This window comes from Enhydra lutris, unplaced genomic scaffold (assembly GCF_002288905.1).
Source record: "Enhydra lutris kenyoni isolate GAN:26980312 unplaced genomic scaffold, ASM228890v2 scaffoldscaffold13, whole genome shotgun sequence".
Lineage (NCBI taxonomy): Eukaryota > Metazoa > Chordata > Mammalia > Carnivora > Mustelidae > Enhydra > Enhydra lutris.
The window spans coordinates 43197091-43209545 of NW_019154097.1; the positions used below are offsets into that span (position 1 = coordinate 43197091).

The 12455-nt window shown below is 48.5% G+C and overlaps 1 protein-coding gene across 3 annotated transcripts in view; it reads right to left on the bottom strand.

Moving 5' to 3' along the window:
- LOC111145610 (AUTS2, activator of transcription and developmental regulator) overlaps window positions 1–12455 on the bottom strand; it is a 1103405-nt gene that overhangs the window by 302396 nt on the left and 788554 nt on the right. For all 3 annotated transcript variants that reach the window (XM_022500620.1, XM_022500619.1, XM_022500618.1), the window contains exon 5: window positions 898–927. In XM_022500620.1, coding sequence (XP_022356328.1) covers window positions 898–927 — 30 coding nt within the window. The remainder of the gene's footprint in view (window positions 1–897; window positions 928–12455) is intronic.

Genomic DNA, 12455 nt, shown 5'->3' on the forward strand with positions numbered 1-12455 from the left:
CGGACGGCCTGCTTCTGAGTAAAAGCCACAAGCGAACGGGGCGTGGAAGGCGGAGGCCGGGGCTCGAGAAGCCCAGCGAGACGAAGGACAGACCCAGAAGCCGGCGGGGGTTACGGCCCTTCCTTCCGACGCCAGGCGGTACAGAACCCGCGGGATCGGGGACTCTTTCTGAAATACGTAAGGTAGGAATAAAATGAGGAAGACGTCTGGTTGGGGGCTGGGACAGCTAGAAAGAAAGACCAAACCATCCCTTTGCTTCAGGCACGGAAAAGTTCACTTTACCGGGTCGTGCTCCGATCTTCTGCGAGCTCCATGTGGCCTGGATACACAGAGCCTGGCGGCCATCAGCCTCGCACGCACCTGCAGGAAGAACCGCCCTCCCACCTGGCTGTCCCCCGGACGAGGAGAGCCGCCCCCACCCGAGCTCTCCTGCGCTCCCCACTCACCCCATGACGACAGACCCAGAAACACACCATTCGTATTTCTATCAAGAAGGCCACGATGTATAGAAAAGAGGAAGAAGCAGGGAGGCCAGTAAAAGAAATGGAGAAATGACATTATCAGTGCAGACTAGCACGTTTAATGTTCCAGTCAAGGATTAAAAAAGAAAAGTCAGATGGTTATCAAAATAGCTTCCTCTTTCAAAAATCTCTGAAGTGAACACTTGATGTTCCATGTACCCAATCTTAATGGGCACGTTTAAAAAAAGATGGACCTCACGAAGTAAATATGTTATTTCTTATCATAGGCAACGTCGCTGTGTAAACGCAACTGGTCTTGCAGAGCAGGAAAGCTGAGGTCACTGCGGAGCTGGCATCCCACCACCCTGGGACTGGGTGCGAGAACCACGGTGCTCGACTACGCCCACAATGGTGGGGCCGGGGGCGGGGGTCTTACCTTCTCTTCCTGGTCACTGTCGCTGTCACACTGAAAAGAAAGACAAGAGAATAAGGGTTAGCAGAAACATTGAGCAGATTCTTGTTTTTTGATACAGAAAAAATAAAGACAAATAAAGGAACTAGGAAACGTTAGCTGAGCTGTACAGAGTTTCTTCCGCTCAAACGCTCATAAACCGAATGAGAAGCGAAATTCAGAGAAGCTGCTGCGCTGGTCTCATTGAAGCCTGTGCTCCATGGTTCCATGGTTCTGCTGGTGGCCTGTGGACACGGTCTGGCAAGGTGCCAGATCACAACGGTGAGCACCCCAGCGCACGGGAGAGGGGGTGCCCACCGAGGAACCAATCCAGCCGCAGGATGAAGGGGAATCAGGATCATTCAGTGGGATTCAGGGTCAGTCGCTACCTTCAGAAGGAGACCTTCTACCTGCAGCTGACGTGAAAGGTTCTGTCTCTCCTGGTGCTTTTACCCAGAAAAAGAGGAAAACGTCTGGGTGCTGCATTTTCTCGTGTGGACTCTGAAGGAAAGAGAACACAATGGGCAGAGCTCACCAGCTGTGATGGCTGCCTTTTCTAAGGCCCAGAAGAAAGAGCGAATGTTCTCTACAGAAAACATACCAAGGACAAGAGGAGGTCAGGGAAGTAAATCAATAATACGGGCAAAGAAGTACGTGTTAAGGCCGCAGACTCGTATCATACCTAACAGATCCCAAATTCCAACTGGTGAGCTAAGTCTGGAATAACCAGAGAATGAGTTAACTCCAAACTTTGGCTTCCTCATTAGATGTGAAGGGGAAACGATAAAAACCACGTTTTCTTTTTTAAACCAAGAGTGTTCGTTATCCGTCGGATCTTAAAAAGGGGGATGTGTTTTGTCGGAGCGAATGCACAGCAGGTCAATGTATTTGTCTGTACGCGAGCAGTCCTTGACAGGCACTGCTACGCGGACCGATGTTCCACCGAGACACGGGACTGGCCCTAGAGCAGCTTTCAGGTTAGCAGTAGAGAGAAAGCTAGAACACAAACGCCGAGCAGAGGTGTGGTGTGGTGAGAGCCACAGTCCATCAGGACGACTCTCCCCACGGGGCGGAGGAGGACAGACCATGCGCTGTGGGGGAAGACACGGGTCATGGGTGACCGGTCTGGCAACCGTGACGACACCGTCTAAACCAGCGTGACGCGTGATTGAAGAAAGGGAGGAACAGATGGCCCGGCAATTCTGAAGGTGGAACCAATAGGACGTGGTAACACATGGACATGAGAAACAAGGAAGGGGGTGAGTCTAGGACGATGCCAAGGTTTTTAGTGTGGCCACCTGGACACGAGAGTTGGTGCAGCTACAACCAGAAACAGAAAATAGATTCACTTATACAACAGCCACGACTGGCTGGATACCCAGAGTTATTCACAAACCCCTTCTCCCGACATTTTGAGACTGAAGAAAGCCAGGTAGGCTCTCTTTTCCAACATTCCTGGCAGCCAAGGGTGGCCACAAGACACACTCCTGGCTTAGACTTGAGGAGATGTCCGCTGAAGGCTCTGAAAAATTTTTCTCTCCTCAAAAAAAAGAAGACAAGCAGGAAGCACTTGTCTCTTGCCTTTGAACATGGTTGTAGGAGGATGTGGCGATGCCCAGATCTGCGGCAGCCACCTTGCAAAAATGAGGCAGCGGAAAGTCTAAGTACAAAAACAAGATGGCGGTGGCCCAATGGAGACGTTTGAACCAACCTAAGAGCGGCCTGACTCTGGACATTTTTGTTCAGATAAGAATGAGTTAACTTATCATTTAAACCACTGTTAGAGCTCTCTCAAATGCGAGTAACGACAACTCCATCCGAATGGACATCTTGCCGTCATAAGACATGACTGGGGGACTCTTTCCTCTTTCCAGCTTACCGTCTCTGCACTTTGAGTACTTAGGAACTCACATCACAAACTCATAGACGAGAAGGTTCTAACACTTTCTACCGTCTGCACTGGCCCCTCCATGCCATAGGGCGATCAGAGCTTCAGCGACCGAGCTTCTACCAAGTACGACTGAATTGTGTTCGACCAGGCTTCCAAACTCAGATGGTCTGAGCTTACTTCTGTCTGACGAGCGATTCCTCTATTATAATAAATCAAGAGGTGAGATGAAGACTTTGAAGGCCTAGAACAACAGAGATGAAGTTCTCTTCTCCTCATTGTGTGATTCCCCCCCCCTCCCATTGCCTTTAATTAGGGCTTCTTTGAGGTTCCTAAGTTCTGGGCACATTTTCAAGAGTGACAAAGCATGATTCAGAAGAGGGTGTGTGTGTGGGGGGGAGAAGTGTGTTTTGCCAGGCAGGTTCATCTCCCCAGATGTTCACAGCCGCCCTGTGAGGTAATCAGTGACAGCTGAGGGCTGTGGCCCAGCCCTTGCCCACGTTCCCAAGGACTGGGGTGCAGGCGGTTGAGGAGTGGGGAAGCTGGGAAAGGGCCACCGCTGTCCACGCCCCCCCACCGATCCTAACAGCAGTATGTCCCCAGGAATGGTTATTTGTATCAGAGTGTTAAGCCTTCTGCTTTCCCACAGTCCAGTTCTAATTTCAAGGTCCACTTAATTCCGCATCAAGTAATTACTGATATACCCAGAAGCACCTTGTCTCCAGAGTTAAGCATATGGTGAAGAACTGAGACCTACTGGTGTCCATTATGGAAGCAGCACGGGTGCCAAGCCGATTAAAAATGCTCCAGCTCCCCACACGACACGCCGGGTGAGTGACAGCTCCTCGACGAGGCCAGTCGCAGAGTCTGCCAAAACAGGCTCTGCTGCGCGGGGGCCCACATGGTGCGCTGAGAAAACAGTTCCATTTCTGGTATTAAATTCCCATACTGACCCGAGGACTCTGCCGTGGGCTCAGCAGGAGCGAACCATCCAATTTACAGCTCTGCTCTCTGGAGCCTCGAGTGCCAGCCCCTGGCAGAGACGAATGATGGTCAACCCCTCCAGCTCATAAATTATGCAAAGGCAATAAACGCACTCCGCAAACAGCGCCTAATGCTCGCCCAGCCTGGCTCCCAACACGCTCCGTAAAAGCCAGAAGCTCGACACATGCAAGAGGTCCGCGCCACTCATAAAGGGGGTTTGTTGACAACCCCAGACGGAAAGCGAGCCACGGTCCTGAGGAGTCTTTCTGCCTCGCTGCTGGCCGTTTACGGGCCGGCTTTCTGAAAAAGGGGATGTCTTCTGGAGTCGGTGCGGGCAGAAGTCAGGGTCTAAATTCACATTGAATACGCTGCGCGGCTTTCACGCCCTGAGCTCAGCACGTTGTGGATTTTAGGCCAAATGGTTCTAGGTCTTGCAAGGTCAAAGGAAGAAGTGTCTGCTCCCCGGTCCCCAGACGCCCGCTCCAATTCACGGGGTTCCCTGCGAGCCACGTCCCGACTCGGGCATCCGTTCTGCGTGAGGCCGAGAGGTGCGATGTCGAAGGTACAAACGGAGTCCCAGCTGATGGGACCGCTGGAAGCACGTTGACATCAGGGCCCCGCACTGGTGTCCTGGCACACAGGCTGCGGGCTCACGACCAACTTGAGGCGGCAGGGTACTCCCCAGGACCGGATTTCAAAGGCCTTTGTGGACACTGAAAACATCTGCCTCCATTTCCAAAAGCCAGAAATGAAAAGGAACAAGTGGGCCTTCCAGGCCAGGCAGGGAAAAATTCCTGGTCGCCGTGTCTTCAGACAAATACGTGACCCAAACCCAGCACAGACAAGAGAGGGAAACAGGAGCACGAAATCCAAGCCACACGCCTCAAAAGCTCGATTCAGAAACGGGCTAGTGTTGGAGCACAGTACGGCTGGCACGGGAAGCCATCCCCGCCAATGCCACCTTCAGCTCTGTCTCCTCTGGGTTCACAAATTGGAAGGGAGATCCTAGGGCCAACTGCTTCCTTTTGGGCTTCCTTCCCGCCCTTTAAACGCGTCAACCCGACCCCAAAGTACCCACCCAATATTTTCTCCTTTTAAAAATTAGTGTATATTTGGGGCGCCTGGGTGGCTCAGTGGGTTAAAGCCTCTGCCTTCGGCTCAGGTCACGATCCCAGGGTCCTGGGATCGAGCCCCGCATCATGCTCTCTGCTCGGTGGGGAGCCTGCTTCCCCCTCTCTCTCTCTCTGCTGCCTCTCTGCCTACTTGTGATCTCTGTCAAATAAATAAATAAAATCTTTAAAAAAATTTTTAAAAATTAGTGTATATTTATTGAAGATATTTTTAAGTCACCCATGAGCCTAGGTAAACAGCAGTACACCTGTAGATTTCCCTCCAGTCTTTCCTCCGTCCTTCTCACACACATTTTAAGAAATGAAAATAAATTTCTACTGTATTGTAGCCTACTCTGTTTTCACAAAATGTGTCAAATATTTTGTTTCATGACCGAAATTTGCTGTCACATCATTAAAAAAAAAAAAAAAGTACTGGGTGTGATGCATAAACAATGAATCTTGGAACACTGAAAAAATAAAGTGAAATTAAAAAAAAAGAAAAAAATATATAACATAACTAGAGAGAAAAAAAAACAGCGTGTGCTATAATCCACTATATGGATTGTAACTAATCAAGTAAGAAAATTCCCCAGTGCTGTTATCTCGATCGTCTTGACTGAACGTTCTGGAAGATTCCCCTCATACACACTCACCAATACCCCTCTTCCCTAGTGTCTTCTCATGGCCCCTCCTCCTCTGCATATCCCTTAATGTCACCGTTTCCCCAGAGTTGAAACTGCAGTCCTACTGTTTCCCCGTGATTTCCAGGGCAGCCTTTAGAGATTCCCTTCGTCCCATCTACCATGTGTATGTCGACGCTACAGAATCCCCATGCCCACTGTCTGCCAGCTACGTGACTTGGGGAGAACTGTTTCAGTTCTCCGCATCTCAGTTTACTTATCTGTAAAATGTGGGTAACAATGGCGTTGCCCTCAGAGGATGGTCAGAAGAAAACAAGCCAGCGCACGTGAACGACTCAGACGACGTGTGGCAGAGAGTCAGGGCGAACAGTACACGTTACGGGTTATCAACGTATGTCTTGTTGGCTGTGCCCCCTTCCTTCGAGCCTTGCAAACAGACTGGAGCAGGCGTCCGTCTAAATCCGGACCCCCTGTCTTCCGCTCCCCGCAAGCCTTCCCCTCTCCCGCGGGTCCCTGGTGATGCCACCAGCGTTCAGTCTCCGTGGAGAGTCTTGTTACCATCCTTGGCTCCGTTCTCGAGCGGACCTACCTTCTCTCACCCACATGACTGACTCTGCTGTCTGAATCCGTCCCACCTCCACCACCATGGCCACTGCTTCCCTCAGCCTTTTATCATGACAAGAGGCCAAGGACTGCTTTCAGGGACCCTGGTCTCCTTGTTTTCTAACCCAAGCCCTTACTGACCAGGGCGGATCTCCTCATTTTCCCTTTGGTCATTATGACACTTCCCACGGCCATGAAGACTCTTCCCGTGGCTTCCCCACGTCCAACCACTCCTCCAACACAGGGCCTCTCAAGCTCTCTGTGGCGAAGGACCATTTGTTTTTGTTTTGTTTCCTTTAATTTCCCAAACATCATAGACTGATGCTTCTGTAAAATATAATAAAAAATACATTGCTACGAAAATGAAAAAGAAAAGCAAAGACATATAAAAATATGTGTTATTATGTTTAAGAGATACAAAATTACTCCATTGAATTGCTATAAAAGTTTCCAAACGCTTTGTGCTCCGCGGCCACGCCAATCTCGCAGCAGACAGTTGAGCGAGAGGGCTCGTGGCGTGGCCTCTGTCTGCAGCTACACTTCGAGTAGCGCTACCGTCACACACCCCTCGCTCTCGCCACACTCGGGCACACTCGCTCACACGCCCAGGACCTACTATCTTTGTGCTCATCAATTCTCTCTGCCTGGAACTCTATCCTCAAAAATGCAGTTCCCTCTGTGAATTATCCAATACTTTTCTTAGAATTAGGATTTCTTAGAATTACAGTACTCGTCTTGGAATTAACTGTTTCTGTCTCCGTCCCTTACAAAATACTGTATTTTCATTGTCTGCCACGAGAGCCATCCTACTAGAGAGTAAGCTCTGGGCAGATCAGGGCAGTCAGTGCCTTGGGATATGGAAGATGGAAGGTGCTCGATCGCATTGACAAATCCATCTTGTTCCTCTTCAGAATTCCTCACACCGCGGTTGATTCCAGATAACATAAGCAAACTGGGATTCTGAAAAAGCAAGTAATTGCAAAGAAAGAAGGTGTGGGAAACAATGCCCAAGTCAACGGCTTAATATCGGTGCGGCGGAGGCTTGAACACATGGGGCAGGGACAAAATCATTAGCAGAGCCTGGCGCTGGGGCCCAGGGAGAAATGCCTTCCATTAAAAGGCGCAGACAAGGGGCGCCTGGGTGGCTCAGTGGGTTAAAGCCTCTGCCTTTGGCTCAGGTCATGATCTCAGGGTCCTGGGATCGAGCCCCACGTCGGGCTCTCTGCTTGGCGGGGAGCCTGCTTCCCCCCCGCCCCCTCTCTGCCTGCCTCTCTGCCTACTTGTGATCTCTGTCTGTCGAGTAAATAAATAAAATCTTTAAAAAAAAAAATAAAAAGGCCCAGACAAGACACGATGACGATTTTAGGTGTATTCCTCAAAAGCAAACATTTCTCATTTCCGTTTGGGAATCTCAATATCTTGTTTTAAGACTCGGCTCCAAATTGAAAGGAGTCAGGGTCGGCGACACCTCTCCGCCTCATTTGGAACGAAGGAACAATGGAATTCCAGGTACCCCGTGATGGAATGCATTCTTAAGCAGAAAGTGGCAATCATTGAATAGATCACAATGACATTGAGGAGGGCATTGCTCTCTATTCTGCTCAATGGACCTTGCGGGAACAGTTATTTTGTATCTCAAATCCATTTATCACTGCCACCAAAGATGTCAGAGCTGCACGCCATCACTGAACAAAGTTATTTTATTCTTCTTTCTGCCTAAAGGAAATAAGAGGAAAATGAGGGAGAACCCCAACTTGTAAACTACAACGTCTAACATCAAGTACAATTTAACTTTGCCAGTGACAAAACAAATCGATTTCCCTTTGGGGCTGGCGGTTTATCTGCGACTGTAAAGACATCCCTCACCTAAAAGCAATTTCAGGAGAAGCCACCTAGAGAAAACATGACACTTATTTTCTTATTTAAAGAAGTAAGGGAGAGGCACAGTGATGGGAAGCATGTCCGCCACCATCTTCCCGTCTGCCCAATTCCTTGTACGCGCATGAACGTGGTGCCATTTTGTGTCCACATATGGCAACTCTGATGCTGTCTGTCTTCTGTCACCCCGCAAAGCCCCCGTTTCACACTGTTTACACCGAGCTCACATTGGCTTTGAGCTTGAAGTGAAATTCAAAGCTATTGGGAACCTTGAAATAAAAGGAATCTTTTAATCCTGAAAATGGTGTGAGGTACTCTTACTGATGGTAATACGATGCCATTGGCTCTCTTCCCTTCCACCTCAGCAGTAACTATGCCCGAGCAAACAAAATAGCTCTAAAAGGGCAAAAGCGTGATCGAAAGATTTGTTTGCCAAACAGTCGTTTAAGAGAGGAGAGTAAAGCTTCTGACAGTCACAAAACGAGTGCATTAGGAAATAATATAAGGTCTACCAATCTTCAGCTGCTCGGGAGGCAGAAAGCAGAGCAAATCTTCAGAAGCTTCTGGAATTCTGTACTGGTGACCTATTATTCCTATGGGGAGCTCTTAGAACCTGGCACTTTTGCAAGTTCTCAGCTTGAATTGGCCAGGGCTCAAACAGCCAACGCGATCTGAGGGGCTAACAGAACACTTCTTATTCTCCTCCGGGGTCTCTCAGATGATCACACACTTCCATTCAACAAATAATTTTAAAAAGCGTCTACTATGTGCTTAGGCTCCTTCTGACCACCCATTAGCAGTACAAATACATCGCCAGAAATCAAGTTGTCCAAAAATGAAGTTCTAAAGGTCACAGATGACTTTTCAACATTTTTCCCCCTTCTTGTCACTTTCAAATCCAGGTATATTTCATAAAACAATCTGTAGGCTGTCAATTTCCACTCAGCTCATTAAAATATTGTTGGGCTTTTCGAAGTGGAAGAAGTGGTATTTCACAAATCTTTGGAGTTCAGCTTTTTTTTCCCCCCTTAGAAGAAAGGAAGTCACACTTCGCCAAGTATAAACATACATAAACCCCAAAGATGAAATTTACTTAAAACCCGGAGCCCGCAAGCCTCAGAGGTTGCCAAAATGAGAAAAATGAGTTTCTTGTCCAAAGGTGAAACTGACAGTCTGGGGCCCGGTGATTTGTAAATGATCTCCTGGAAGCTTAAGCAACAGATCCTCTGCCTCTTTGTCATTGACTTACTGATTCTAAGTCATCAATAGCATTAATCCCTACCTGCCTGGGGACCGATTACAGACGACTCTGAAGATGGCGTACAGCAAGAGTTTAGTACGAGACCACAGTATGATTATCACCAGGGAGACCTTCCTGGCAGCATTCCATCTGCGACCCCCCGAACGCTGCCGTCTTCCCTTTCCAGATCACCGCTGCTTGTTCCTTTGGGTGGGGCCTGGGCCCCCTGGGTTTGCTTCAACCAAACCTTGGTTCTTTTCCGAGTCCCGTGCGAGCTAATAAAACCCAAATCTGAAGATGAGTAAGAAGGAAAAGCATGTTACGGGTTAAAATAATACAAGAGTCTATTTTTTCCGCTGTGTTGTGATCCATAGAAATCACCCTGAGCCTTTTCCCCTTTCTTCTCTGCCTGGGAAGCCAATTGCTTTGATTGCGGTGATACGAGCTAGCTAAAATGACTTGCCCTTGCTTGTGAGGCAAATGGAACATGCTAATAGAACTTATCGCATTACCCGATGCAAAAGTGCCATAGCTCATTACTTTAAGATAAAAGGATATCATTGCAGACGGGAAGCAGAATTGACTTTCTGAGGCCCGGCTTGATGATGATTTAATCAACTGCTCTCTTTCACTTCTCATCTCTGCGCCTGTCGGTTTCACAGGTGCCGTTAAATGAGACACTCAGAAAGTGAGCGGAGGGAAAGAAATTGCTGTCATTACTTTTCAAGAAAGGAGGTATGCAAATTTTCGACAGAAAGATTGCGTTCATAATGGGCCTGGTAAAATACAAGGATCATGCTTGACAGGTGAGGGCGAGTCCTGCGCATGTCCTCAAAGCACAGCGACCGTCCTCGTCTGGAAATGTGCACCGTAAGACAAACGACAAACGAGAGACCCGGCGGGGCTGTGGCCCGGGAGGGTGGGAAGTGCACGGGGTGGTCTGCACCGGTCCAGGTGCTGGGAAGGGGGAGGCAGCTTCAAGCCTCGGGAAAGCCAAAGCCAGATGATCAGATAACGCAGCCTGGTAGCTCTCAGTCCGAACCAAAAATGGCAACAAGCTCTTGCAAAGCCCGTCTGCTCTCTCACCTAGACCTTGGAGTCTGCTTGCCTGGGCTCAAATCTTGGTTCTGCTCCTTACGATCTGGAGGGTCTCAGGCAACTAACTTGACCTTTCTGCACCTCAGTTTGATCTGCTACCAAATGGGGCCACTGACAGTGGACTACCTCCCAGGGTTGTTGGGAGCATTCACGTTCATAAACATACAACAATAAAATATACATAGATAACACAATAATTATGTATATATATAAAATGCAATAATTTTATATATATATTAAGTAATTTTATAAATATATATGCACACATACTATGTATATTTATATACACAATACATAATATATATAATGTAAACGTATATATACATATATTTAATCTATATTAAAATATATATACATATTTATAAAATTATTTATTATATATATAAAATTATTGTGTATATATATGTGTGTGTGTATATATATGACATTCAAAGGTGCAGAACCAGGGCGCCTGGGTGGCTCAGTGGGTTGAGGCCTCTGCCTTCGGCTCAGGTCGTGATCTCAGGGTCCTGGGATCGAGCCCCGCATCGGGCTCTCTGCTCAGCAGGGAGCCTGCTTCCTCCTCTCTCTCTGCCTGCCTCTCTGCCTACCTGTAATCTCTGTCTGTCAAATAAATAAATAAATAAAATCTTAAAAAAAAAAAAAGGTGCAGACCCATGCCTCATGTGTAGGAGGCACTCTGCAGATGTCAGAAAGCATGCATTCATTCATTCTTCAACAAAGACTATCTCTTTTTTTCTTAAGAAGATGCGTGCGAGGTGCCAGACAGCTAGCCGGCTGCGGTTGTAACAATACACAATTAATGCTTCACTGATTTCGCATCTATAAGTCTTGCTCCCCTGGCAGGTGGTGAGCTCCTTGACAGTACTCTGGTTGTCCCTGGAAGCATCACAGGGCCTAGGGCCATCTTAAGGACCCCAAAAGATGCTCAACAGCAATTTGATGATTTATGGATTCCCCGTTCCTCCCTCATCCTCCTCCTCATTGCATATGTCTGAAGGAAAAGCCCTCAGAGGCATCTCCTCTTGGAGCTGGAAATTCGTCTTTCGTGGGGACCCTCAGGCGATCGCATTGTGCCCTAGCCTGGGAAAGGAACAGACAGTCTGGACTGAACCACCTTCGGGAAGGCACGATGAATCTGTGCAGATTAAATGATCAGGTGGTATGAACAGAGACGTTTTCTCATCCACTTTGCCTTCAGTAGGTAATTGTTCTATTTTCTCCAACACTCAAAGTAAAAGCATCTTTCTTAAAGTGCCTGTGACTCGGAGTTCCTCTTCCCCGGGTAATGATGCTGCTGCACACCCTTCCAGCCCCTAACGTTGTGGGGTGCGGGATGCAGCTCCTGCTCTCCGCGCTAAGTAGCACCTACAAGATTCAATTCCTCGCCGCAGGGACCACAGGAGAGGGAGGAGGGCCCGTGACAGCCCAGCAGCTCTGAGCCCTCTACTTTGGAAGAGCCTGGTTCCTGACGTGCGTGTCACATCTTATCTCTGCCGCGCGGCCCTTTCCAGGTAGGGATCCTGCACAGGAACCCTCTCTTGAACCCTCTTCTCCCCTACAATAGCCAGCCGACAGCCATCAGTCATTTAAAAAGAATGTTCTGACAACAGCCCAGGGAGGGAGGTGTTAGGACCCTTGTGTTTTCAAGAGGGCAAGAGAAGGCTTCTGACGGCACAGGCACTACTTGAACCCAGTTCTGTCCTCCGCAGCTCGTGTTCCCAGCACACACAATACAGCCCTGTCGCTCGCTCATGCCCTGTGCAAAGAGATTACTTGAAAAACATCTTTCTGATTAATTGCTTGGCATGGGTAGAGGCAGGCTGAAACCGAAAAGAGGCAGCGAATGCAGGCAGCCAGCCCCGTTTCTACCCTGCCCCAGACAGCTCTCCCTTCGGAGGACAACCTAGCACCGTACCTGGCTCAGGAAAGAGCTCATTAAATCTGAGGCTGACCTGGGTTCAAATTCTGATCCCTCTAACTTAGCAGCCATGCAATCTTGGCAAAGACACACAATATCCTGGAGGCCACCCTCCTTCTTTTCCAGCCAGTAAACGGGAAGGGTACATACATGGAATTTTTGTTAGAATGAAATGAGT